The following is a 27,793-nucleotide window of genomic DNA, read 5'->3' as shown; positions in this document are numbered from 1 at the left end:
GAAATATCCCATGGACTTCCAAAGTCCCTCAATTATATACTGCCTCACTGTATACTGGCAATGCTTAATATTTTAAATGCATCTTCCCCACATTAGATGCTCTTAAATGTTAAAAATAACATCCTTTCAGCTAAGGAATGACACTCCTCCCACATAAAGCCAGCTAACACTGAGTCAGGTTACTTCAAAAGTATTTTAATTAGAGTACATTTCTTGTCCATGTTTCCATTAATGAACATATATGCGTGCGTTGTTTACATGACTCCAAAATAAAATCCTCACGCCTGTGATAAGAGGCTGGAACACATTCTGGTCACAAAGCAGTGTCACGGGATACTGTATTGATGTTACAAAAAAAAAAATCCAGCAAAACAAGTTTGAGAAATCCTGCTGATCCACAGTCTGTGCGGTGAAGTTGTATCACTAATGGCTGTGAGTGTGGGTGGAGAGCTGATTCACATTCATGTTGAGCTGCTCATCCACCAGCAGGGGAAGACTTGCAGCAGCAGAGTTAGAAATCTGTGTTAAATCCACTTTTAGTTAAGCTCGTGTATCAGAGAAAGGCTGGGCTGTGTTCACGTTGGCTCTGTTTGCCCTTCATGTTGTATTTAACCTCCATCAGTAGCCCTGTGTGCATTAGCCAATTCGAAAAAAAAAGTGTCTGGTGGGAGTAATTGTTCAGTAGTTTAATAATTTCTAGGATATAACCAATATAAAGCAGCACGAGAGTGTAAAGCTGACACCCGACGATGGTCGTCATTTAATGTAATGTTGATCTCAGTCACTCTTAACATTTAGTAAGATTGTAAGGTCTCTATGAAAGCAGCATTTTCAGTAAATACTGTATATATATTTATATAAAACCGTGCACTTTGAGAACATACTACCAAAAGAGGCTGATTTTGATCCATTCGTGCAACCAAAAAGGAGGAAAAACTGAGGTGAAGCTCTTCTATTACACGGTTATCCAGTATCAGTGTACAACATAACATCGAGTGCACAGTTCTCTTGCCATTCCTTTCTTCTCGTTGTGCTCCACACAGCGTTGGGGGAGGCTAGGTGTTACCTCCCTCGCAGAGACAATGCACAAGTGTTTCAATATTGACTCTGGCGCTGGAAGAGACATTTATTTCACTCTCACCTCGGGTCAAGGCCGAACCTTGACGCCGTGTTTGCTCACTCTCTGTTCTGCTGATCTTGGCTGTTTTCCTGTAACTATCTAAGCGTGGAGATCATTTTCTAAAAGGCTCTTTGCAACAAAAAAATAGGAAAAAAGATGGCTTTATTCTGAAATATGAAATTCCTACTTTGGAGTCAGTGGTTGTATTAATGACACAGTGTTGTACCGATGTGACAGAAAAAGGCATACATTCATAGCTTGAACACAGTGTTAGACTACTTAATGATTGCGCGGCCTCTTAAAATCAGCACAATTAGAAGAAGACAGAAATCAGATTGGCCCACACAGAGGTAGCCCACTGTAAACCAAGTATGGCCCCAAAGTAGAGGCAGTGCTTTTAAAGAATAACTAACAAATAACATAGGGCATGCAGACACTTTAAGCAAACAACTGCCTGGTTCACATACAGAGGAAGTGTTAATCCTTCTCTAAGGAAGTGTGTAAGTGTACAATATTCTGTTTTTGTGCAATTTTCTACACTCAAATATACATTAAAGTGTTAAAAGAAAAAAAAGTTGGGAGCATGTTTGGCATCTGAGCTTTGCTGGTTAGACAAAGGTGGAGAGATAAGGAGTAGAGAGGAAAAAGGATTTCTCCCACAGTGAGCCTGGACACACTTGGAAATATACGACCGGCACTAGACCGCATGCCTGCACCCATCCCATGCTTTCAGTTTCCACACTAGCTAACAAGCGAGCGCACGTGTCAGGAGAAAAGAGCAGACAATTAAATCACACAGGAGGCTTGGGGGAAGTCATTTGTTTCCAATAAAGGGAGACTGGCACACAAGAGTTGAGGGGAGAGGAGGGGAGGCGAGTGTATGAAGGCTCAGGAGGGTCAACAGGGTCAAGTGAGGAGGGGATGAGGGGATTGGGGGAGGTGGGGGAGGTCAGGACGGGTTAGACTGGTCTAAGCGCGTCGTCGTCGTTGTCTCCTGGGATGGGCGAGTCCTCAGGCTGGGTGAGGAAAGACTCGGTGGCCGGAGGACCGCCGCTGTCCTGGCTGCCGGCATCACTGGTGGACCCTGAAGGAGTCATCTTAGTCTGAACACAGGAGGAGGAATAAGGCGTTATTTATGATGATTATGATAATTTATGACACAAGAAGAAAAATTGTACTCAAAATCAAATATCCTTCTGTTAAAAAAGTCTACAATTTATCATTCAACCCTTGTGTCGTCCTGCGGGTCAAAATTGACCCGTTTTAAAGTTTGAAAATGTGGGGAAAAAAAAAATTTTCACAGTGAAACCTCTGATGTCCACATTTTCAACATTTTTGGGAAATTTTAGAACGTTATTTGGTGGGAAAAAAAATGTTAAAAATGTTTCTTAAGAACATTCACATAAAATTTTGGTTGATTTTTATGTGAATGTTCTTAAGAGAATATTAGAAGTTTTACTGATATATATGTAGTCACTTTAGATACTTTTAGGAATTTTTTGGGAAGGTTTTTACTCATTTTTTGAAAATATTTACAAGAATTTTCTCGCCAAATTTGGGTGATATCTTTAAAATAAACCTTTTAAGGGAAACCTTTAAGTAATTATTGAAATTTTCTTCCTGAAGGTTTTGCAAATTGTCAGAAATTTGGGTAATTTTTTGGCTGAATTTTTGGATTTTTTTCAGACAAGGAAATAATATTTTTTGGTGCCTGTAAATGAAGACAACAAGAGGGTTAAGGACAGTGACTGAAAATAGCATCGTCACCTTCCTAAAATAATGGCCTTAGTTATTTTTTTTCGCCTAAATCATCTCCTCATGTTGCTGGCCACCTCTGGTAAAATCCCCTACATCCTCAGCTGAACACATCATGGGATTTTACCCCCGTAGTATAACAGCCTAGGTCAAGCTTCAGTGTGGTGTGGTTCAGTTTTTTGTGTTTCCTGAAAAAACGACTTCAGCGATTATTTGAAGAGGGTGTTGATCAACCGATTTTTTTACTATTTATATATAAATTATGGTATTAATAATATTCCATAACATATACATTTTTGTTGATTGTTCTTTTATTGTTATATTTACACAAAGTTTGGTCTGCCTCCCTTTACGAGGGGCTCCTATGCCCCTAAGAGCACTTTCAGCCGCCCCACGGTGTCCTATATATGCGCTTCTCCCGCCTTCCCTCTCCCCTTTGTTCATGTATTCAGAAGGAAAGGTGAGTGAGATTGTGCTGTTTTAGTGTCATGCAATTCCACTTATTAATTAATATATGTGCATTGTTTTTCTGCAGGAATCCGAGTCTATAAGACGGAAGATTTTATGCTTTTTGTCTACTGTGAAGGAAAAAAAAATAAATGGAGATCGTCTCCGAAGAGATTCATGTGTCGACTAAATCATCACAACGCAGAGAAGGAAGCCACCGGTGACATAGGGGCAATACTGATGACGATTATTGGTCATCATGTTTGATGGCACAAACCAGGAAATTAGCTTCTCTCACAGTGGCTAAGGCTATGCTAACGGCTAGCAGGTAAATTAGAACACAGTCACAGAATAAGCTGGAACAGCCTGGAAAACAATAAATAATGCTTTAAAATATGGACATTAATGGACAATAAAAGATAAAAGCAGCAGGAGACAAACTGATCAGTCTCAATCGATCCCACAGAAACAGGAGAGAGCCTAATTTAATCACTTCTACGTTACATATTCAGTTAGAATCACACTTAAAAATGAAGAAGTGCAGTTACAAATGACAGGTTCTCTCTTATCAAATGCTGTTAAAACATTACATTTAATGTATATTGATTCCAAATATCAGTTATCGGCCATTTGTGCAGTTTCTGCTTCAGAAACATTTGAGACCACAGAGTGACTACACAGGGAGAGAAGCAGCATTTACTTCATCAATAACCTGCCAATAAAAATACTGATACCGAGTCTGACTCATAAACAACTAAAGACCACTTCACTCTATTTAAACACTGAAGAATTCTGCTGCTAAAGCCTTATTTAGTCTAGTATGACCAATAACTTACTGCGGCTAACTTCAGTTCTGTTTAACTAACTTCCAATCATTCCTCTACATTTTTTTTTATTTATTTTAGCTCAGACAGGCTGTCTAAGAATCACTTGAAAATACATAAGAAAATCAATGTAGTCACTGCTTGTGGCCCATAGTCGTCTCTGTTCAGCAAATCCTATAAAGTTTTATTTTAAATGCCAATAAAAAGCCATTTAGAGTGAGTTGTGACCTCTCTGTGATCTAAAGGAATGTTTGATAAAACTATTAAAAAGATATGACAAACAGATTGAGATGGTGATGCTTGCAATTGAGCAGGACTCATGCTTCAAACATATGATCCCGTCAACATTTCCACTGAGGGTGAGGTCAGATAAAAGCATGGATCTCTGAGTTCTAATCACTATATTTTCAGAGTCACAGCTACATTTGTTTACACGACCCTGGTCTGAGTGTTGGCAGCTTTTACCTTCAGTGTCTCTACTTTCTCCTCCAATGACTTGAAAGTTGGCGCATTTCTGTGAAAGCAAAAAAAGCATAAAAGAGGATTTATGAAAGACATGGATGGGCCTACACTGATTGCTTTTCAACAACTTTATTCAGAAAAAAGGAGCTGGGTATCTACTGTTGGCACAACCTTTAGAGGTCACGTTATCCGATACTGAATACACACAATGCGGCATTTTTTAAAAGTGACCCAATTTTATTCCTTTCTACTGAAAAGGTGCTAAGAGGTGTTGGCTTTCATGAAAGCAAAATCAGGAGGATGCAGAATAAAAACAGAAAAGAGGAGAAATAAGGAGAAAAGAGCTGACGTATTGCCTCAAAAGAGCCTCTTTGATCAGATTATTAACCAGTTTTCTTAGTCCTCTATGAGCATAATCTGCATATAAAAGCAGAACATTTAGATCTTCTGGTTTGGGATTTCTGGCCAGACAAAAAAGGAAATCATTTCACATCATTGTGTGATGTTTTAGAGACCAAATAACTGATTGTTTCATCAGTTTATCAGCTAAAGTTTCACAGATATTTGTAAGCTGCAGCTGCGATCATCTCCGTCTTCCCAAAGTGACTGAGAAATTGACCACAAAATCTGGTTACAGAGAAAGCAGTGTGCCATCATGCTTGAAAGGCATAGCATGTATTAGGAGCAGAACTTATTTTTACGTGCAGAAAACCCACCAACAGAGCTGCCTCTGAAGCTGGGCGTTTCCCAGTTCACAGCCAGCTGATGCTGCCTCGGGCTTTATCATTGCATTTGTGACAAGATTTCTGCTGGACCTCCGTAAGCTTGACGAAACAGCAGCCTGGCTGGGGGAGATTACTGCAGCTGCAGCTTCTCTGATAGCTGATAAAGTGGTTTTCAGCGGTGGGTATCTCTAGATGTCCTCAAGGTACACACTCGGGCCTTTTTAGCTTATACATTAAATCCACAGCATTTTTCGACAAACACTGTGCAGCTTTTACCTCTTTCATGTTTAATTATTCAGTGTCAGGGCAAGACTGTGATCTCCTTACCTCATGGCTGGCATGCTAGCTGAGTGCGGTAAAGAGTGTATGCTGTCCGACAGCATTATATGGAGAAGAAAGAGGGAGTTAGTGATTATTTTAGTAGCATAGCAGCAAAGCACACACAGAAACACCAGGAGAACAAAAGAAAGACATGCTCACATATGCAAGAAGAACATACAACACAAACCCTCATTTATTCCACCAAGTGCATAAATCCTATAAATCCTGCTTTATCCCATTAAGATCAATTGTGTATTAACACAGAGGGGCATGTGCTAATCCGCTGCATTATGGGGGAGTATCTTGTCATCAAGCGGGCGCGCACAAAACCGCCACAAAGCACGTAGGCACACATGAGGACGCCCAACCACCGCTGTGACCCCTGTCAGGTCACCGTTCACCACCCCCGCCCCCCGCCCCAAACCAGCTCTGAGCTCGGGCTCATCTGTGAGGCTGCACTTCTCAGCACACTGCAGCTTTCAGGGGGCTAATAATCTTGTTTACAGCTCAGTAATCCAGAGAGAAGAAGGATGACAAGGGAGAAGACAGATTAGGACCTGAGGGGATCAACGAGAGATAGATCTGGAATGGAACAATCTGGTGTTGGTTTTTCTGAGTGTTTAATCAGGAAATATTAACGAGAAAGCATGGATGGAAATTGCAGTCGACACGTTTGGCATTTCAGAATTTGGTGGCTTCTTGCACAGAAAATCAAGTGGTTGCATCTATGGCTTCTATATACTGTGTATCCCTTTCATGAATGAGGGGAAGATGATAGAGAACACTGGCAGCTTGAACAGTAATGTGATTAGAGTGGATAAGTGGTGAAATGGGGGTCAAAAAAAGAGGGAACTAAAGGTGTCATCAAATGAAATGCTAAAGAAAAACAACACAACTATATACACAAACACACATTATTACTAGTACATTTACACATAAACATTCCCATGATTTTAGTTTCATCAAACAGATCTGGCAGAACAGCTAGGAAAAACTCATGATCTGCAAAGAGAATTTAATCTTTAGTTCTTCACTATAGGGTAGATGTTTTTTGACAAACATATTTAGACTACAACCTATAAAGAAACATGTGCTGATGTAAGTTACCGTCATTTGTGGTGTGTGTATTTGTACATTCAAATAATAGTCTGTCAGCTGTAAACCTCTATTTCTAACAAGTTATCTCTCATTTGTTTGGCTCCAGCCACATTATGGATTTACAGGAAATGAGGAAGTCACTGATCCTGTGCAAACAATGAGATACAATAATCTGTGAGCATTATGGTGGCTGGTGGATGGATTTTTAACGACAGGCTAGCCGTTTCCTATTGTTGTCAGTCTTTATGCTAAGCTAACAGTCCCCCAGTTTCATTATGTATGCAAATACAGTCATGGAAAAAAATATTAGACCACCCTTGCCATCAAAAACAATGGTTATGCAGTCAAGTACTAACTCCTGTGAGTATCATGTGACTAAAACAGACAGAAAAGAAAACATGGAATGCCTAAAAGCTGTTTTTTGGAGTACAATGTCATAGCTATAGATGGAAGAACTTAGGTGATTTTGGTTATTATCAAGAAAACCAAATGACCAGACATCAGCTCTTATTAAACTCTTATGAGCCATTTTTGTTGTTATCATTATATTTGTCCAAACAAATGCCCCTTTAGTTGTACCAGGCATTAAAATGAACAAAATAAACAGCAAAACAAGGCTGGTCTAATAATTTTTCCATGACTGGATGAAAAACTTGTCAAAACCAGTATTCATCATTGTTGACAAATGATCAAAGAATTGTGGTCTCGAGGTGATGCTTCGACGTGAAAGAACTTCAAGATCCCCATGAACACATACGTTTAAGTGTCCATATTTTTTTCAGATCACCAATTATTATCGTTAGTATTATTATTAATAATCACATGCGACCATGTAAAGAAAAACGGCTTAACCCAGTGTCTACTATTCAGAATGTTCTGCCTTTTTTGTGCAGCAGCTTTTTTTCTAGTTTAACTTCTCTGACAGAAACCACAGACAGAAACTATCATGAGAGGTGATGCTGGTCTATCTAGAGGTAATGTTAGAGTGGTTATAAGCAGTCACGATATCATCCTTGAAACAAGACTGACACGTAGCACAGGAGTTCTTTTTGATAAAGTGCTGAATTTTCTGCCAGAGAAACATGCGACACGAACAGACACCCTCAGGTGATTTCTGGGATGTAAATCGTCAGGTTGTCCATCAGGGTAGCAGAAAAATACCAGACAGGTAGAGAACAGTGGGACAATCCATACTGTGGTTCTTCAAAGGTTTCACAAAACGTCACTGGCTGCGTTTCCATTACTCTTAGATATGCGCAAAATGTAAATAGTGCAATAAAAAACTGGTAATGGAAACACCTGAATTTTAAAAAAGGACTAAAATATCGCTAAAAAGTTTTTACGCTCTCATGAGGTGGTTTTTCAGACGTTTCGATAGTGAAAAATATCGCAAAAGCGCAATGGAAACACTTTTTCCGCAATTATACGTTATCGGACATGACGTACCTGGTCACATGACCAGTTCTCTCAGAGTAAACATGGCGCGGTACGTGTGGACAGAAGAGGAGACCAAGACTTTTCTTGCCATTATTCTTGAGAAAAACATCACTGCCATACTAGACAGCAAACAGCAGAGGAATGCAGAGTGTTATAAGGAGATAGAAGCGGAAATGAGGGAGAAAGGGTTCGACGTCGAAATCTCGCGGGATGATATTTTAAGAGAGTTACGATGCTTCTGCCCAGAACAGCCTTCAATGGAAACACGTTCAAAGCGCAAATATACTTTGCCGAAATTTTAGAAATATCACTTTTATTTTGCGAAAAACTGTAATGGAAACCCAGCTACTGACTTTCAAAGCTGGTGGATGTGTCGTCATGCCGATGTCCCTAATGTGACTCACCTGACATCCTCGAGCTTCCGGCTGATGGCTGAGCCCATATTGGAGAAGGCTGCTGTGGCCTTCTGACCCGCCTGAGAGAGAGTCTCAGAAGTCCTCCTATAGCTGAAGCAGAGATGGGAGGCAGAGAGGGAGAGGGAGGAGGGATAGGCAGCATAAAGAGAGGACATGAGTGATGAAAAGAGACAGAGGGATCAAAGACTGGAGAGAGGCATCAAGGACAGACCTAAACTCTGATGTCTTTTTCATTTTAAAAAAGCCTGAGAGCATCAGAATGCTGCTCATTTCCTGTAATATAAAACCCATCAAACAATTTCACACAGGCCACAGGCAGCCTGTCAAGTGCACTGAACTCTTTCTCCTCGTTCAGTAGATGAAAAACGTTTTTTCTCAACAGCGCTGACAGTTAACCACATTTCAAGGCATTCAGTGAGAGAAAAAATACAAAGCCTGATGCATGTGGTGAAGAAGTTATGGATAATAAGGCTGTCATGAGGTTTCTGTTCTTTTTCCAAAGGGCAGCGTACTAAAAAGGCATCTTACAAAGTGTGAAACTTGGTAAAATCAAAAGTCACAAACTTAATAGGCAAATAAGGTGTGCTGTCAGGTCAAATGTCTGCATAATGTGGAGGGTAAGTACTCACGCAGTGGAAGTAGTGACCTCCTGCCAGGTTTTGCTGATGTTCTGTTTCAGCTCATTGAGAGGCGTGATGCCCAGCTTCCTCTTAATATCTGCCAACTGCTTCTCTTTGGCTGCCAGAACCTGGGTCAGAGTCTGGATCTCATCTTCAACCTGAGCGTAAAAACACCGTTCCTGAGTCGTCTTACTTGATTTAAAATGTAAATGAGTTGTGCTTAAACCAGTCAAGTTTGAACTTATCTTGGTTCTTTGGAGAAACAAGGGAAAGCAGCAGGAACAAACAGAGGAGTATTAAAATTGTATATGTAAGTGTACATTTTTAATACTGTCAGCTGTTGTTGTCTAAGTTAAGAGATAAGACTGCTGTTACTTAATACTGTTATTAACACGAAATGACCAAATCTAACAACATATGCACACAGCTGACAAGTATTGCCTTTGGTTTGTAGTTTTTCCTCTTTATTATTAACCTCCACTATTTTTGAAATACAATTAAAATACATTGGTGAACTACATGGTTGGACATTTATTAACAATTTATTAACAGTCAATCACACAAACACTTTCCGGCTGTCATAAATACTAACTAGCACATCAAGGCCATGACAAAAGCACCATTTATTAATTTCAGTGGCATTTGCTAAGACTGCAGCTGTCTTAAATTAAACTATATATATACACAGTGGTGGAAAAAAGTCTTTGGACAGTCTATACATTTGTTTGTATATTAAATTAAAAATCACTTCAAGTGCAGTTTCTTTTCGTACAATCACAGCCATAATACTAAACAAATCCTTAAGAAGCCATTAAAAACCTAAAATTGATTGGTTAAACAAAAATTTTGAGTATGGGGACATTACAGTAGAATTTAGTTTTGTTACATTTTCTTGTAAACAATAAACAGAAAAAAATAGAATCTGCACTTGTTTGTGTTTGTCGAATGCAGCCACGCCTTCTGAAACACAAAAAAGATTTTTCACCAATATTTCAAGATAATGTTTGAGATTGTGGAAAATTTTAAGGATGTCCAAAAACTTTTTTCCACCACTGTATCTGTATACGACCTGTTAATGAGGGCCACAGACAGACTTTAGAAAGTCAAGAAAGTACAGAAAGATGGCCTAATGTCTGTCTTATCCTTAAAAAATATATATAAATGCTCGGTCGTCTAATTCAAAACAATTATGTTAAGAGTGCCGCTGGGAATATTGGCTGTCAGAGAAATTAAAAACTGAAAAGTGATCCAACTTGTGTGGTATGGTAAGAGAGGAATCACACAAGGAAAGAAGAGTACTGCAGTACTGTTTCTATGACCACAGTCTAAGTATAATTAAATGAAAGCATACTCAAATCATACATTAACCCTTTAAGCTTCAGTCAATTCCAGCCGTTTTCAGTACAAAAAAATCGCTAATATTCTATTTTTAAATAAAAAAAATTACGAAAAATACAGGGAATATTGGACGGGCATCGCGAGGTGCATTTCCTTGAAAATGACCGATTCGGGGATTTTATACCGACTTCAGGACATGTTTTGGATAAAATAGTTTACTGGCTTGTGTCATCTGGATGTAAAAGGTTGGATTATGGCCGTTTTTTGTGGAATCTTTTTTTTGTGTGTAATAATGAACCCGGAAATGTGAGTCACGCTGTGTGCGTTGAAGCCGTGTATAGAGAACGGATGGATGAATATTCGTTTTTGTCGGACAAATGTGTTTTTCTCACCCGCTGTAGTAATCGCATCTGAAAGTGGTTTATACCGGCGGATTCATGAGAATCTACACTTTTAAGCTTCAGTGTACCGCCGGCGGTACACTGAAGCTTAAAGGGTTAAGGTAACGCAAAGCAGAAAAACTGTGACTGACATGGTGTACACATATGGTAATGATGACATCAGCCATGCATATTCTGTCCTAACCATCCTCTGCTGTTTACTAGGACGCCTGTCTTTAATACAGCCGGTCATGTTCGACACCTGATCTTGAGTCCCTGAACCACAACTTCGTTAATCCCGTCCTGACCTTGGCCAGCTCCTCCTGTAGCTCCTGACGCTCTTCCTCTGTCATGGCGGGGGGAGGAGGGGAGGGACCGACGGCCGTCACAGCATCTTCTCCCACCTCTGGGACGGAGTCAGGCTGCTCCTGGGGACCTGGGAGGTAAAAAACAGCAAGCGAGCAGGTTTATTCATACAGCACCTTGTCATACACAGAGGTCATTCAGAGTCCTTTACAGGCAAATGTAAAAATAAATTAAAAAAAACTGTACAGACAACTACAATAAAATGCACACTGATTTACAGAATAATTAAAAGAAGACAAGAAATTATAATAACAGACAGGACTAGTATCCCAGGTAGTTTAGACCAGACATTATAATAACACTGACTACATAGAAGCAGTGGGAAAAAAAGGAACAGTCTTCAGTCTAGTCTTAAAAATGGCTTCCAAGGGGAACTGGTTTCCACAATGGCAGACTTAAGATTATAAGTAGGGCCTTAAATTTAATTCTATATTTAACAGGATGCCATGAGATCGAAGAGTTAAACAATCTTATTATTTAGGTCAATCAGGAGTCCATTACAGTAGTCCGCTCTGCATGTAATAAAAGCATTAATGTGTTTTTCTAGATCTTGCTGGCATACATATTTCTCATCTTGGGAATGAGGACTCCATTACACTTTTAAGTTGCCTGCGAATTTGAGACTGTAATCAATAATTTTACTAACATTTTGGATTGAAAGTAAACACTGAGTGCTAAATAAGAAAATGCATGAATAATTTTCACTTCAGTCAAAGAATCTTTTTTTTCCCCTTGTGTCGTCCTGCGGGTCAAAATTGACTCTTTTTAAGTTTGAAAACGTGGGGGAAAAAAATATTTTCACAGTAAAACTTCTGATGTACACATTTTCAACAATTTTGGGAAATCTTGGAACATTTTTGGTAGAAAAAAAGAAATGTTAAAAATGTTTCTTAAGAACACACACACACACACACACACACACACACACACACACACACACACACACACACACACACACACACACACACACACACACACACACACACACACACACACACACACACACACACACACACACACACACACACACACACACACACACACACACACACACCACTATTTTTAGGAATGTTTTACTCATTTTTTGAAAATATTTACAAGAATTTTCTTGCCAATTTCAGGGATTTTTTTAGAATATTTTTTAAGGAAAATTTTTAAGGGATTACTGGAATTTTCTTCCTGAAGGTTTCGCAATTTTTCAGAAGTTTGGGGAATTTTTTTGCTGAATTTTTGGATTTTTTTCAGATAAGGAAACAATATTCTTTGGTACCCATAAATGAAGACAGCAGGAGGGTTAAAGACATGTAGGCGCCCATGTTTTCTGTGTGACAGTAAACAGGTGGTATGAGAGGGGGGGGTCTGACGTTCAAACTGTCACACTATTTCCTCCAGAGGATAAAGAGACAAAGAAAGGTGTTGAATGAGACATCAGCAAGTGGTTCTGGAAAATATTCAGGCTTCTGCTGTTTAAGGTATGATGCAGGTGAAGAAGGAGATGATCAAACACCCGAGCTTTCATTCCTACTGTACATAGCCTCTCCTTCTCTCTCACTCACTCACTTGTAGTTTCCCTCCACACACATGCAGTATACAGTAGACACACTTCTCTTTGATGCCGCCTTTCTGACAGGGCTGTGCCTAGTAGGAGCAGCAGTGCATCAATAATACAAAGTAGTTTCTAGATGGAGACATCCTGGGCTCAGACAGCGGGAGAGAACACAGGAGGGAGGGTTGTCAGGATCTGTGAGTCAAAAGGGCTACAGCACATGAGGATGTTCTGGGCCCGAAGTGAGCTGGACTAGGGAGACACAAATCTGTCTCTGAGGTCATTTTTCTTTGTATCTCAGCCTTCCAATTATTTTAAGGAAGTAGAAATACAAAGGCAAAAATAGGACAGCGTAAAAAAAAGGAAAAAGGGGAAACCCAAGAGCTGAATAAAACAGGGCGAGGGGAAGAAGACAAAAAAAAAAAGGAACTGCTGGAGAATGAACTCAACGCGTGCTGTGTGCTTTTATCTCAGCAGGAAAGGAGGCAGGGTCATCACACAAACCGAGAACAAAGACCAAAACAGACCTGAGTGTGGATACGATTACCATTTAGGGTTTTTTTGTAGCTTCCGAGCCCACAACATATTAGTAAGAGAATTTAGCTCGGCCCATTTCATACATTCTGTAGGGATCTAAATGACAGTGTTTAACCGGCTAACCACAGATAAACTAAAAATATGTAAAGGATTTGTTTGCTGGTGATCGCTATTCAGAACATGACATGCAAATGTTGCCATGCAAACAGCCAGCGGCCAAGGGGTAGTTTAGCATAAAGAGTAGGAAAAGGGGGCAACAGCTAGTGGAGCTTTGTCCATATTTGTTTGGTTTTTTTCAATGAAAAAAAATCCTATACAGAAAATTAAATAACCAGGCAGAGTCACGAGTCCCTGCCACCAGCCAAAAACATAATAGAGCACAACCCCCTACAGACATAAACGATACAACACGTAGTAGTTAGTGGTTGGATGTTGTTATCTTCAAACAGAGCCAGGCTAGTTTATGCTAAGCTAGGCTAACCATCTGCTCCTTTTAAGGTGTGTAGAGGAAAGAAATAGCCAGATGTTATCACTGCTGAATCACCACAGACACAACAATTACATCATTCACAGCACGCTACGTGCAAGAATACATAAAAATAACACTGGTTCCAAGGCGATACAAATCTATTCCCACGTCTTCTTGCTTTTTGGTCCTATCACACATTTACTCCCTGTGGGCTCAGTTTTCACCATAATTTAAGTTTTGCACCTCTATAGAAAGAGCACATCCAGAGATAGAAGCAGACAGCAAATAGAAAGCAGTTTTGTACAGCATAACAAAAATAAAATGGCATAAATCATAAAAAAGTAAGAATGAAAGTGAATGAAGTTCTTTAATTATTTGACAAAATTGTGTTACTAATACTGTAAAACTGCTCAGCACACTGAAGATATTTTACTACTTCTCAATTTGCTTTCATGCTCGTCTCCTCTCTGCTCCGTACAAACACCGCCTGTAGTTCAACTGAAAAGTCTCAGAACTTTTGTCACGCTGGTCACAGCTGAGTCACTCATGTCTTCTCGGTTGCACCAAGGAGTGGAAAATTTTTTGTTTGCTACAGAAAGTCTTTCATACAATTTCTTTTTTGTGTGAATTTTTATGAGACATAAAGATTAAAGTGGTTTTAATGAATTACTATGATTTCAAAGTTGGATTTGGAGAATTTTCCAGATAGAAATGCATGTCACACACGATTAGCTCGAGGAAAGTTGGAAAAACTGTAGATTCTTTCTGCTTTTACAGTTTCTGACTGTGGTAAATGGTGTCATTTTGGAGGTTTTTTTCCAAAGATAAAATGCCTGTCAAACTGCCAGCGGGTTTGAAGACCAAGAGGGTTAATCTCCCTCAACGATTACACCAATCTCACAATTCTGCACTGTACTAGCAGTTAGTTGAAAGAAACAGTCTTTGTTTGTACTGCTAGCATTTTACAGTTGATAATAAGGCTTCATAGGTTCTTCCTGGTGTCATCTCTACTAGCGTTACGTCTTTGCCGTCAGACAACTGCCGCACAAAAACGTGTAAAACTGAAGCAGACATTTTCAAACACCTGTGAGTTCTCTTTTGCATGGTGTAGTGACACACCCTGCAGCCTGCTCCACTGCAGCAAAGAGAAAAATAACACCACCAGAGGTTAGCAAAAAACATGCCTCTTAGCTGGAGATAAGAATTCTGTGGGGAGAGATATTTTACTTATTCACACTGAGAACGTTTAACATATAATCTCACTAAAAGGAATGCCATTTCAGGTCCATTTTCACATCCAGCCTCCCACTCCCACGTCATTCCAAACACTTGGCATTTTGTCTCTCTTTTATGTCTCACTCCAACATTTAAAAAAAACACATTTTAACAAAGACTGAAATGCTAGGGCAGAGATACAAAAATCACAAAAATCTAGCAATACGTACTCCCACTAACAGTGGAATTTGCTCACAACTGTCTAGAGAGCTGTTAATGAAATTACAGCCCTCCGATCACATATTGCTATCAAAAGCCGAGAGCTGAGCTGCGCCATTACTTAGTCTTTTTACAATTAATTAACACCATGGGAATAAGAAGAGCTGATTGGACATCTCTCATGAGCAAATATTTATATGTCAAAACACACTGAAGCGAGAAAAACGCAAATCAGTGACAAATGGTTTAACAGAGGAAACAAAGGCGGGCACTGCAGTAATTAAGTGAGAGGATATACAGAGGAAATTCTCTTTCAGTGTTCAGTCCTGAAACCACCCCCACTGGCCTTCTGAACTGTATTAATTCATATGCCCTCAAGCGATTCTCCCCTCATATGTCTCTCATGCCGTACATTTGCCCTCTCCTTCCTACTATTGGTGATATGGTAGTGTGACACACACACAATATACAGAAACACCTTCTGACAAAGACAGCATGGTGTCATAGTCACACTTCCCCTTACAATACCGGTGCTTACAACAATTTTCCCTCTGTATCTATACACATACTCATTTTAATAACCATTGTTCTCAGGAACTAAATTTCTATTGAATTCTTTCTTGAAACACCTCATCAGACTCCTCTGCAGTAGGCAGCAGTGCAAGAGCTCTATGTCTGTAGGCAACTGTGTAACAGTGAATGTATGAGTTGGATGTGTTTCCATCAGTAGGTGCAGAAAGGAAAAGAAAAAAACCAAAGGCAGAGAGACAGAGAAGTTTGTATGCGAGTGTAGGCAGAAGTTTGGCTTGCTGCACCAAACTGCATACCCACCCACATCACTGCCCAACCTCTGCGGTTGAGCTCATTTCCTCTTAACAAGTTCAGCCCCGTGACCACCAGCTCTATGTAGCTGTCAAATCTGTAGCAATTAGCAAAGCAAGTAGTGTATTTAAAACTGAAAGCCTGCCTGAAAAGAGCAACATTTTAACAGACCGCCAGCATTTAATTATCTCTCCTTTTGTGATAAGTTAAAGGAAAGGCAGTGATTTTAGCTGGGTCCACTGAACTAATGCAGTCTAATCATTGGGAAACTGCATTACTGCATAGTTTCCACTTTATTATTATGACTGAGCCACACAAAGACATGTGGACTTGGTAGATTACTTGAACGTGGAAGCTGATTTAAGTTACATAATACCATGTAGTTGTGTTATGACAAAACTGAAATAGTGAACACCCAGGAGTAAAACTACAAAACAGACACAAACAATTGATCCTACACATTTCATCTCCACACACCATTAGAAGAAAGGCTCGACAAAGACTACAAAGCGCTCAGCACAAAGAGAAAGCGACACTAGAATTGTTATGAGGATGCTTCTGACTCTACAATCCAAAGTCTGCTAATGAAAATAAGTTACTTCTCATGTACTTATTTAGGTTTAATTAAATCAATACTGACAAACAGTACAGGATCTGCTTGACCAATTCCATAGACCAGTGTGTGATGAGAAAAACACGGTGAAGAATTCACTAAAGACAGCTCAAATGGACATATAGCATGCCATAGAACTAAATTCAGTAAAAGAATTGCTAATTGCTACATTTCTCACTTTGAAAACCAGAATATAATAAGCACCTTTTAGTATTTGAACTCTAAGAGAAATAGCAAAACCTCCATAATTTCTAACACACAGAACACACAAACACAGGGTGCAGACCAGGGAAATGTTTGGAAGAACCACCCTGATGAAAGCAAGATAAATGAAAAGGTTTAGGAAATAATGCACAGTGTGTCTGAAAAATCACAACCATAACAAAAAACAACTAACATATACCAGATTATGATGGTCTGAACTGGAGACACTGTCCGATAACTAAATTAAAGCAAAATGAAAATTGGCAAAAGCTGCTGTCACACATGCCACCAACCGTTATCACTTGTTCCCTCCCCTCCCAGTTTGTGTTCCCCCAAATTCTTCCCGCTCATTGAACCAAACCCATGTTTTGTCTCAGTGTCCAGAGCACACACACACACACACACACAAACACACATCCTCCACTCGGCCTCTCCCTTTCCTTTCCTCCTTGTGATTACCTCTGGTTTTGACAGCTGGTGAGCTGGGCGGTGAGTCGCTGTAGGCTGGGGAGAGGTAGAGGTAGCTGGAGTTGACTCCTTGTTCAAAGTCAAACGGAGAGTGGTATTCCTCCAGAGGCTCCATATTTACCGCTGACAGTGTTGTTGGTCAGAGCGACTACCACCTATTTGCCACTACTACTACCTAAGCAAAGCGAGCCCAGGGCTGATTGTCTGCATGTGATCCGAGCACGTGTCCGTTGTCTGCGTCTCCTTGTTTACAGCACCCTGAACTCTTGTGGAGCACGTAATGGAGACACTCAGTGTCCAAGCGTATGCATGCACAAGGAAGTACAATTTATATTGAGGTGATCAGAAGGTCAGAATGAAACTGCAGTGACATCAGGTATTCATTTTCCCTCTCTGCAACAGGCCCAGGTGTTGTAAGTCCTCTGCTCCTTACTTGCTGTTAATAAGTTACCTGTCCCTTCAAGCAGGTGCTGCAGCAGATACACACCCACTTCCTCGTCACTCTAATCCCAAAGGTCAACCCTCGTTCCATCCTTCAAACATCCGTTTGTGCAATCAGTGCTGTTTTGAGATGCTAGCCAGCGTTAGCTAGTCCCGCAGTGATATTGCATGACATTCCAGTTTCAATACTCCCAGGTCCCTCTGCCAATTCCCTTCCTCCCTCACTTTCCCATCATCCAGCCTGTCATCCAAGGAGGAAATAAGAGAGGTCCCATTTGTGTGGGCAGGTCACGTGATGTGTGTGGGTAGGGGCGCATTAGATGAAAAGCATAATCTGCAGTGTCCCAGATTACAGCGAAGCGCTAATCCAGGGTGGCCGGTCCAGCTCCAAGCAGCAGTAAAGCTAGTCAGCTCAAACGGAGAAGAGAGAGTGCCAGAGGCTACGCTAGGTATTGTATGTGTGCACTTGAGGGAAAGTGCTCTGTCTAGTAAAGGGAAAACTTTGCATGTGTCACTGTGTATGTTCATACAACCATTCATCACGGTTGACATTTACTGAGCAATAAACCTGCATAATGGAAATCCTTCATTGATTAAAAACACTCTTTCATCAATCAAAATTTGTTTCTAAAAAGAAGTCTTGCTGTCTCATCTTTCTACCTACTAAACAGATCTACGATAATAAAAAGAACTTGATCTGCACAACTGAGGAAAAATGCAAGAATAATTCGTGTCACCTTTCGCTCAAACAACAAACATCTCAACGTATTCAAACACCTGCTGAGATGTTCAAGGCTGCAGTGAAATGGAAAAGCAGTTTGGGGACATTCCAGCACAAATTTTATGAGAGGATGACAAGATGTTGTCAAAGAGCTCAAAGGCTTTGTGGGAGGAGGTGGAAAAAAGACATCAGTTGGTTTAACCAGAAGTGCAGAGAGCTGATAACTTATCCCAGCAAGATGGATCACTAAAATTCAGATGTAAATTGGTCAGAAATGTATTCTTGATGCATTCAGGGAGATTAACTAAAGCCAGAATTAAAGAAGACAGTTTGGTCTGGTGAACAATGACCACTGAAAACTAAATGGTGAAGTCAGCAAAGGTAAAATTGGAACAAAAACAAATTAGCACATCGGAAAAGTTCACAACCAGTGAATTAATCTGAAAATTCTACACATAAATCACACGTTCTCCACATTGAATTCCCATCAGGCCTCCTCAGCCATCCTTCTTCTATTGTAAGGAGCCAGACAAGTATGTTTACGTGATTTTCTCCAGGAAATACCTGGCATTAAAGAGAGAATAGCAGCCGCTCTCCTGCAAGTATTGAAGCACTAGGGGACAAATTCCACAATTGACTCCAGTCATGTGCAAAAATAGGTCCGTCTCGTGGAGACTGCTGTCATTTTTGACATATCTGAACAAGTAAACAGTTGATCCTCTTTGAAACAGTACTTACAGATAAACATAGAGTAACTAAAGAACAATACAAGGGAAATTAGCTTCATTTACTACACAAAAGCATGGATATATCTAATATTCTTCAGTGAAAAGAAAGCACTTAGTCTCTGACATCAGCCTGCTGAAAAATTTCACCACCCTCCAGCTGTAAGAAGTTTGAGGGTTTCCTTGAAAGTACTGTATATTTCAAATCCTTCCACTCCATTTCAGTGGGACTAACACATTCCATAACCCTCCATTTCTTCCGCTTGGTGAATTTTCTACAGTGCTTGCAGTCATTATCCTATTAAATGGTACACTTCTGGTTCAACTTCAACGTTATCTTAAGGCACTCTTTGATAAGATGAATTCATGGTTGAATGAATGACTGCAAGATGCTCAGTGTCTAAGGCAGTGAATCAACCCCAAACCATAACATTTTCTTGACCATGTTTCACAGTCTGTGTGCGGTTCTTCCCCTTGAAAGCCTGCTCAGGGTTCTTGGAGACGTGTTTTGTTTTTTTTTTTTGCATGAAACTGTTTACTTTAGGGCCGTTTTTGCTGGGGCAACTACTCATTTCAAAAATATGTCAACTTTATGTGCAATTTGTTTGAAAATGTCACCTTTATCTGTACGCGCTGTTTCAAAGACGATCGCGTGTTTGCAATTCAATGGAATGTTCTTATTTTTCCACACAACTCTAAGTCAAAGTGAAGAAAATGGATGACTCGCGTTATTTAATCAAGCCCATAACAACAGTGGCATTGTAATTACCGAGGCAGACAGGAAAAATTATTGATTTCAATGTAATGCAAGCCTCACTGTACCCGTGATAAGCCTGTAAAAACAAAGTTGTGGGTCATACAAGGCTAACTAATGTGGCCTGATCTGAGTCAGGAGTCCACTGAAGCGCTCTTTCATTCAGCAAGATCAGCCCTGAAGTGACACGCTTACAGTCAGTCAGCACATCAAGGACAGTGAATCCTTGCCATTAGTTTTCCTCTCTTGCTGCTCAGATTTGTGGTCTTTTTGTCATTTTGGTTCAGACACTTTAACTTTGATCTACATTATTTCTATTGAGAGAATAATATGCGCACATGCTGAAACATTCAAGCAAAAATCCATTCTATTCTACTCCATTAGCGTTAAAGGTTACACATCTGTTCTTTTTCTTACACCAAACAACTGTAAAACTATAAATGACAAGCAAAATTAATTTAGTGTTGTCAACATGTAAGTAAACAGCTATCTGGGCCATGATTTTACTCTGCAGCCCTCCTAACTAGCAGAACCACTGATTCATGACGCACTGGATTCATGTGACACTTGTTAAAAAGAAATGACTACTATGCTTGAATTGGATAAATTATTTAATATTGTGAAGTCAGAAATCGGAACATTTCAGCAAACAATTTTGGTGTACTCTTTGAGTGGGTTGTTTGATAAATTATATCTAATTTATAAATCTAAATACATAAGTAGACCAAAAACCCAGGGTTCTGCTCATCCAGGCTGTAAGCAGGAGCAAACAGCTATTTTAAAGTGGTTAATGAAGCACAGCGTGAGATCAATTACCTTACTATTCAAGGCCTAGTCTGTCACATGATTAGCCTAAAACAAGAATCATGAGGCATGGATGACTGTGGATGCTTCTACTGAGCCCCCGAAGTTCCCATTAGATGTGCATCATGACAAAACAGGAAGAAAAGCAATGAGTAGCTACACCTCAGAGACACTACCATACTGTACGTATGTTCCACAAGACTCTCTGGTGCACTACTGGAGGTAAACGAACAGATAAAAGCTGGTTCACGGAATATTGTGACAAATTTGGAAAATTACCTCAACTGCTTTCTTTTTAGGAGTTAGATGTGAAGATGGGAGCACATTTAGGCTAAATATGAAGCTACTGCTAGTGGATGGTTCCCACATAGACTGGAAGGAAGTGGAAACAATGAGCTGTCCCAGTTTGGCTTCACACAGACTATAATTCACCATCAATTTTCTAGTCTAAATTGCAACAAGAAGGCAATTGAACATATCCCTCAAAGTGTTAAACTATTCCTTTAAACAAACAGGCTGAACAAACTTGCTCAAACACAAGGTCAGAAATATGCAGACTTATGTTTCTTTAATAATAAAAGTTACCCTCACATTATGCCCACAGTGCCTTAACTGTCACATCATGGCTGATCGGTTGACATAGTTATAATTCCACCTGGGCATTGAAATGGATGCAGGTAAACTGGTGTTGTACGTGGTGTTTCTGTAACACATTTCCTTCATCTACAGAGCACATTATTATTTAGTACAGGAGCATATTTGTGTAACATAAGATACAAATTAATTTAGTAGACAAAACACACTATTCTCTGCAATAATAACCCAGTAGGACCTTCTTTGTTTTACTCACATCTCAGTTGGACTCATGCTGAAGACACTGCCTTGAGATATTATTAATAATTAATTCCCTCCCCATTGTCACCTAGTTTTGTTCAATGGTAAACTATTGGGATCCTTCCTATAATGCAGTAAGGTATTAACCTTAATATGTAAAATGCCTCAAGATGATGTAAGTTATGCTTTTTTAAAAGAAAAAAATGAATTGAAATGGAAAAAATAAGAAGTCAATTAAAGGTAGATTTGTACTCAACTGTGTCTAAAAGCGAGATAACCTATTTACAGATTTGTAGATCAACGGATGACAAAGAATTCCAGTCCCTCTGGAATAACCTAGTTAGGCCTCATTTTTTGCACAGCATTTGTAGATGTCATTTATAAGCATCTAAATACTACACTGAAACAACGTTAAAAAGGAGCAGAATTACATATCAAATCCTAAGTTTTTTTAGGACTGATGATATATACAGCTCCTGTGCTCCATTTGACAGTAAAATATTCAGCTTCTCTCACCAGCATTATGTTGAAATATGGCCTGTGTGATACCAGAGCTATCAGACAGGTGAGAACGCAGCTTGGCCAAAGCTCACAGGTTAATGAAAAATTCTACATAAAGCCATGAAACGGCCTCTTAGTTTCTTTGCAGTCCCATTTTGTAATGACTATAAAAGTTGTATTTTAGTGCATATAAAATAATTCACTCGCCCTTCAAATATGCAGTATTGTGATGTGTATTTGGACTCACACCCAATAAACTGAGCACAGTGCAGCAGTTTAATAGACTAGAATATTCAGACTATCCTATATAACATATCATACTTTAATCACGCACCACGTTTGCTTCAGAAGCACTTTCCTCCGGGTAACTCTAAAGTTGTCAAATACAAAACGAGGCCTTGCTTTAATCTTGGAGATAAAATGTGCAAATGTGCTGACGCCAGTGTTTGAATCTGCAGTTTTTTTCAAAAAGGCCAAAGAGTCTGAGTAGTACAGTTTTAGTTAAATAACAACCTACATCAATAGCACTCTTTTAAATGACCTATGATATATGACTGTTATCAGATGCATTTCTAGGAAGACTTAGTAATGGTTTGGCTAAACAAACATCTGATTCTACCTTAATTCAATATCCAGGTAAGAGTGAGAAAGCTCCTAAGCTCCAAGTTGACATTTGCTGACATGATCTAACAAATAATAGCAAACGTTAAAATATGCCCTAGCTGTTGCTATCCTTTACAATCGATTAAATATCCCGCATCCTTTAAAAAATATTTAACTTAATTGGGGTTTCATTTACTTGAGAAAAATTGGCCATTTTGTTCATTAAACTGGCATAAATAACAGGAAAAGCACACATTTCTGCTCAATAAGATGAGACAGAATATTAGACATAAACGTATGATTTTGTTCTGCTAAATGCATTTCCTGCTCTAACAAATCAGCTGTACATTGCTGGGGGGATGTTGTCTGCGAGAACACTTCCTCTGATGCCTGAAAGCAGCCGGTTGTGCCTCATATAAATCTAATAAGGCAAAAATGCTGGCCACTGTTCATGATCAATCTCATAAGACAAGCAAGTTGGAAAAACAAGATGGCCTGGTAAGCCTGACTGTGTCCCTTTTGAACAAAAATTGTATGCTTTTATAAAGGAAGCAGAAAATAGTAGAAATAGGCAACATCCAAACAACAGCCACCGATGTTCGAAGAGGTTCAGTCTGGAATACGTTAACATAATTGCAAAAACCATGTTTCACTTCAAGAGCCTTTGACATTGACCTGGAACAGTATTCCTTAGAAAGCTTTTAGTCTGATTCATCTGTGGGAGTATTCACATTTTCACTGCATGTCAAGTCAAACATTGTCTTTCCATAGTAGAGAAATACAACAAATGCAAATGAATCAATTAAGTTTTCCACAAAATATCACACAACCAAAACTATGTGCAATTGACTGAAAATTACTAAATAAAAAAGACAATGACTAAGTCAAAGACAGACCAATTAAAGCAAAAGAAAAAAGAAAGAAAGGGGAAAACAAAGGATCCATATGCGCTAAAGTCACTATTAGAAACTCCATTTAGCTACAGGGTAAAGCAAGCACAAAGAAAGATATGCTTGTTATACAAAGGTCATCTATGCACACAGGCGAGCTGACTCCTTTGAGAAGCACCAGTCAAAGCACTCAGTCTGCACTGACCTTGCTGCTGGTAAAACATGTTAACCTTGCCTCATTTCATTGTGTTATTTGCAGTGAAATACTGACAAAAGATGTGGAAGAACACCTACACATTAAGTGAAGTAAACCCATGAAACAAAAAATAAAATTATTTTAAAAGGCAAGGTCTGTAATGATATGCTTTAATGTAAATTTTTAAGTCTTAAATACTGAAATCCAACAGGTGGCAGTGACATGGAGAAGGATAAACACTGCAGGTAGAGATGGTAGGTGGATACAGCTGCACAGATACCTGTATAAAAGTGTGGCAATGAAACGGACTTCACTGTCTGTTGCCATGACATTGTGACTAAAAGGAGAACACAATAGTTCCTATAATGAGATTTAAAGTGATACAGTGACAGCTAACAACACCTTAATGCTGCAGCAAAGTTACAGCTTGAATTCATCATTTTTTTTTAAACTGTGCCCTCGTAAGACAACTTATAGAGTAACAAAAGACAAGATATTTGCTCTCTGGACTGCGAGTGCATCAGCTGCACACATGAGGTGAAGCAATACATAATGTGGTAATGCAAACCTCATTCAGTCTCATGTTAGGACACCACAAATGATTAACCAGTAATATTTTACATCTGTTGATCCAGCATCAATATACAAACTATTCTGTGCCTTCTCCTTTAATTATATGATTAAAAAAATACAGACATCAGGAAATTATATTTGTGAAAGCTTGGGGGTGAAGACGACTTCTGCCGAAGGAAAAAAACATTTTTATGTTTGTTTGTTTGCCTGCTTTTTGTTTTTTTTAATCTAGCTTTCGCCTGAGGCGAACAAATAAATGTCTGTTTCTTCTCTCCACAAGAACAACACGGCATTGTTAGGTGCAAATAAAAGTGAATAAAACTGTGTTTATCCTGGTTCAGGATGGGCCTTTGCATGGTGACTATGCACCACTGTAAAACTGGTCTGTGTAAGTCTGTTACCTTACTGGACAAACATTTATACTTTTTCCAACAATGGGTAAGCCAAAATGACTACTGTGTCTAAGTAAATTAAAATCCAAATCAACAAATCTGGTTACATTTTTTTTATTCTTATAATGTTAGTGCTGATATTTTTCTTTGACACTGGGAGAGGAAAAAAATTTTTATGGGTCCCAAACATCCCTTTATGCAGGAAAACCCCTGTTTGAATAATAATTCTTTGCTATTCTCTTGTGTTGCAGCAAAAACACATGCAATTGTGTGTGGAACAGCTGTTGCAATAGACAGAAGTACAGTGGTGCAGAGGAATAAGAGAGCAGATGGCTGCCTAGCAGGAACACAATTGTCCAGACAGATGTGGGAGAAGAAGGGGAGCAGGAATGGCAGGTACAATACATTCACACCATACCTGTGGTTTGTACACTCAGCTGCTTGTGCTCTGACAGTTTGACCTCACCGACAAATTAAACAGCTCTACCACTTTGACACAGAATAAAAGTGTGACACATTCACATAAAACGATTGCATCAGTGCAAAAGCAGAATCAGAAATAGAGAGACTTGACTAAACCAGATGTGGTGCAATTAGCGTGCAATTAGCTGTCAAACGGGTGTAACCTATTTGTATGGGTTCGGTTGTCAATAAAAAAAACGTTTTTCACTACTTTTCAGCCTGTCAAAGTTCTATCTTGTTTTTTTAAAGGTAAACTGAAACGACAACCTCCTCGTTCGATTGTATCTAAGTAGCTCATCACATGTTGAAATGCTGGATTAAACTTTGTTTAATTTTGCAGTTCCGTGTTACTTTTATGTACTTTATAAGTCCATCAATATCAATTTATTTCCTTTCACAAGTCTCATTGTCGCTGTCTTTGTCACAAAATCCGCTGAATTCACTTTAAACGAACTTTGAAAAGTAGCATATGTTCTCAACGGACTAACTTCAGTCGCAGCACAAAGTTAGCTAAGTTTGCTAACTTTCATGTGAGACAAAGTAGTTTCAGAGTTCTTTCGGTCATGACACTGACACACTGACACTCATCAGTAAAATAATTACCTTTCTCAGCATCCTCCATCGTACGTCTGAGCGTTGTTTCTGGCTGTTTTATGTCCAGAGTGTGTAGGTACCTGACTTGACGGTTGCAGGTCTTCCTGTTCTCTCCCTCATGTTGCCAGGCAGCCCGACGTACGTGCGAGGTGGGGTTCTCAGTGACGTCATGACGCAGCACTGTAAACAGAGGCGAGCACGTGGATCAAGTTTTACACCATCAACAATGCACAGCTGCATGACAAGGACACGTCATTATTTGTTTTTTTTCATTGTCCAACGCATACTTAAACACGTTGTCATATCTCAGTTATACAATACAATTATAAAAGCCAAAAAGTTCTACACACACCAACAAAACACAAGCTAGAAAGAAGGATTTTAAGGCAGACACAGTCTCAGTTAACATCTAATACACAGACAGGTAGTCACATACAAACCTGCTGCTTTAGATCTAAATGAGAGAGAGCTTGTGTAGTGTGCATAAAAGAAAGTTAAATTGATCTTCTTAAATTTTGAAAACCTAAAACCAAAATACTCTCTACAAGGAAATACTGTTTTGCCAACTGTAACTGTATACAAAGGATACAGTAACAATGAAGAGATAAGTTGAAATCCAGCTTTATAGGTTGTCAAGATATGTGGATTTCATTTATTGTTTTCATATTGTCAATTACATTTCCCTGCTTGTTATCCAAAATATTTCCTATTTCTTGATTGTTATTTGTTTCCTGTTTTGTGTCTGCTTTTTGTTTGTTTTGTTTTCAGTAACATACTAGTAGTAAAACTTGTGGTTATGCATTCAGGGGAACATATTAATGTAATAAAAATTGGAAAAACTGGAAACTTGGAAGGCAATATCCTTGAGAGGTTATACTAAACTGAACCACTTGGTTTGATTTGTGCATTTACAATTAAATCAGCACAAGATTTATTAAAACCGGCAGAAGTGTAGATCTCAATCATTTAAACGTCAAACCCATTTACATCCTATTAAAGAAAATATGTTAGAAAGTCCCCATCTTAATCATTTGAGGGAATTTAAATTAGGCAGCATTATCTCATTTGGTAATATCAAGATGATAGGAAATGCATGTGAAAGCTGGAGAAAAAAATAGGCACACTAATTGCACACAACATGCCTGATCACCCCCTTGGGAATTTAGCCATTACATGGGAAATACAATCCTCCACCTTATTGTAATCAAAACCTGGGTTAAACCCCAGTCTTGTTCACACGCTGTGTGCAAAGCCCTTAATTGGACAACACTGAAACTATACACCCAACTATGTGAAGCATCAAACCAGCAAACACACACAAAGAGGGCGAGATGCTAACATGAAAGAGTGCCACCTGCTGGAGCTCATTTTAATAACAGGGAGCAGAAAGTCAGTCAAGAAACATGTTGATGTAGTAAATACTTCACTCTAGGCTATAATAAGTCACTAGTCTAAGTAGGAAGACAGATTCACACCCAAACACCATTATGTTACCTTTTTAAAAAAATCACATTTATTAATGATTATTTTGAAATGGTTTATTAGCTATTGTATACACACCTCTAAGGACTGCAAATAAAACTCCAAATACACTATAAACTATGAGATCATCCTTATATGCACACTTTCTTCAGTTTAGATGGTTTTTACAAAGAAATCCCTATGTCATTATAACTGAGTGTCATTACTAATTTATTGCAATTTTAATCAGTATTTTTTAAATTTGATTAAATACCAGTGAATTAATGTATAGATGTACATGTATATCTGAATATATATGTATACATATGTAGTTAGCTTTGCTCATTTTTAGTCAACTTTTTTCTATATTTATCTATTGTAACATATTGTATATAATATGTATGTCTTATATAATAAAATATAAAGTCACCACAGTGCCA

The 27,793-nt window shown here is 39.0% G+C and overlaps 1 protein-coding gene across 3 annotated transcripts; it reads right to left on the bottom strand.

Annotated features, from left to right (window-relative positions):
- Positions 1 to 174: 174 nt before the first annotated feature.
- On the bottom strand, positions 175 to 26,050 carry tpd52 (tumor protein D52). 3 transcript variants are annotated; one of them, XM_051955924.1, is made up of 7 exons: positions 25,902 to 26,050; positions 11,252 to 11,379; positions 9,235 to 9,383; positions 8,594 to 8,695; positions 5,661 to 5,702; positions 4,612 to 4,660; positions 175 to 2,223 (listed from the first exon to the last, which is right to left on the bottom strand). In XM_051955924.1, exons 1-7 carry the CDS (start codon positions 25,918 to 25,920, stop codon positions 2,080 to 2,082), a joined length of 633 nt encoding a protein of 210 aa, XP_051811884.1. In that variant the 5' UTR covers positions 25,921 to 26,050; the 3' UTR covers positions 175 to 2,079. The 3 variants fall into 3 exon arrangements, with proteins under 3 accessions (XP_051811884.1, XP_022058021.2, XP_022058022.2); XM_022202329.2 differs by lacking the exon at positions 5,661 to 5,702; XM_022202330.2 differs by lacking the exons at positions 175 to 2,223; positions 4,612 to 4,660; positions 5,661 to 5,702 and having other exon boundaries at positions 8,590 to 8,695.
- Positions 26,051 to 27,793: the final 1,743 nt, after the last annotated feature.

The sequence above is a fragment of the Acanthochromis polyacanthus genome, chromosome 11 (genome assembly GCF_021347895.1).
Source record: "Acanthochromis polyacanthus isolate Apoly-LR-REF ecotype Palm Island chromosome 11, KAUST_Apoly_ChrSc, whole genome shotgun sequence".
In the NCBI taxonomy this organism is placed as follows: Eukaryota; Metazoa; Chordata; class Actinopteri; family Pomacentridae; genus Acanthochromis; species Acanthochromis polyacanthus.
This window is presented reverse-complemented; position numbering and strand designations above follow the sequence as displayed.

Excerpts from the sequence above, each read along its gene's own strand:
- tpd52 (XM_051955924.1), bottom strand. Across the intron at positions 9,384-11,251 it reads TACAGGAGGAGCTGGCCAAG|GTTGAAGATGAGATCCAGAC; the intron begins GTCAGGACGGGA and ends TTTTACGCTCAG. Across the intron at positions 4,661-5,660 it reads GCTAGCATGCCAGCCATGAG|AAATGCGCCAACTTTCAAGT; the intron begins GTAAGGAGATCA and ends TTGCTTTCACAG.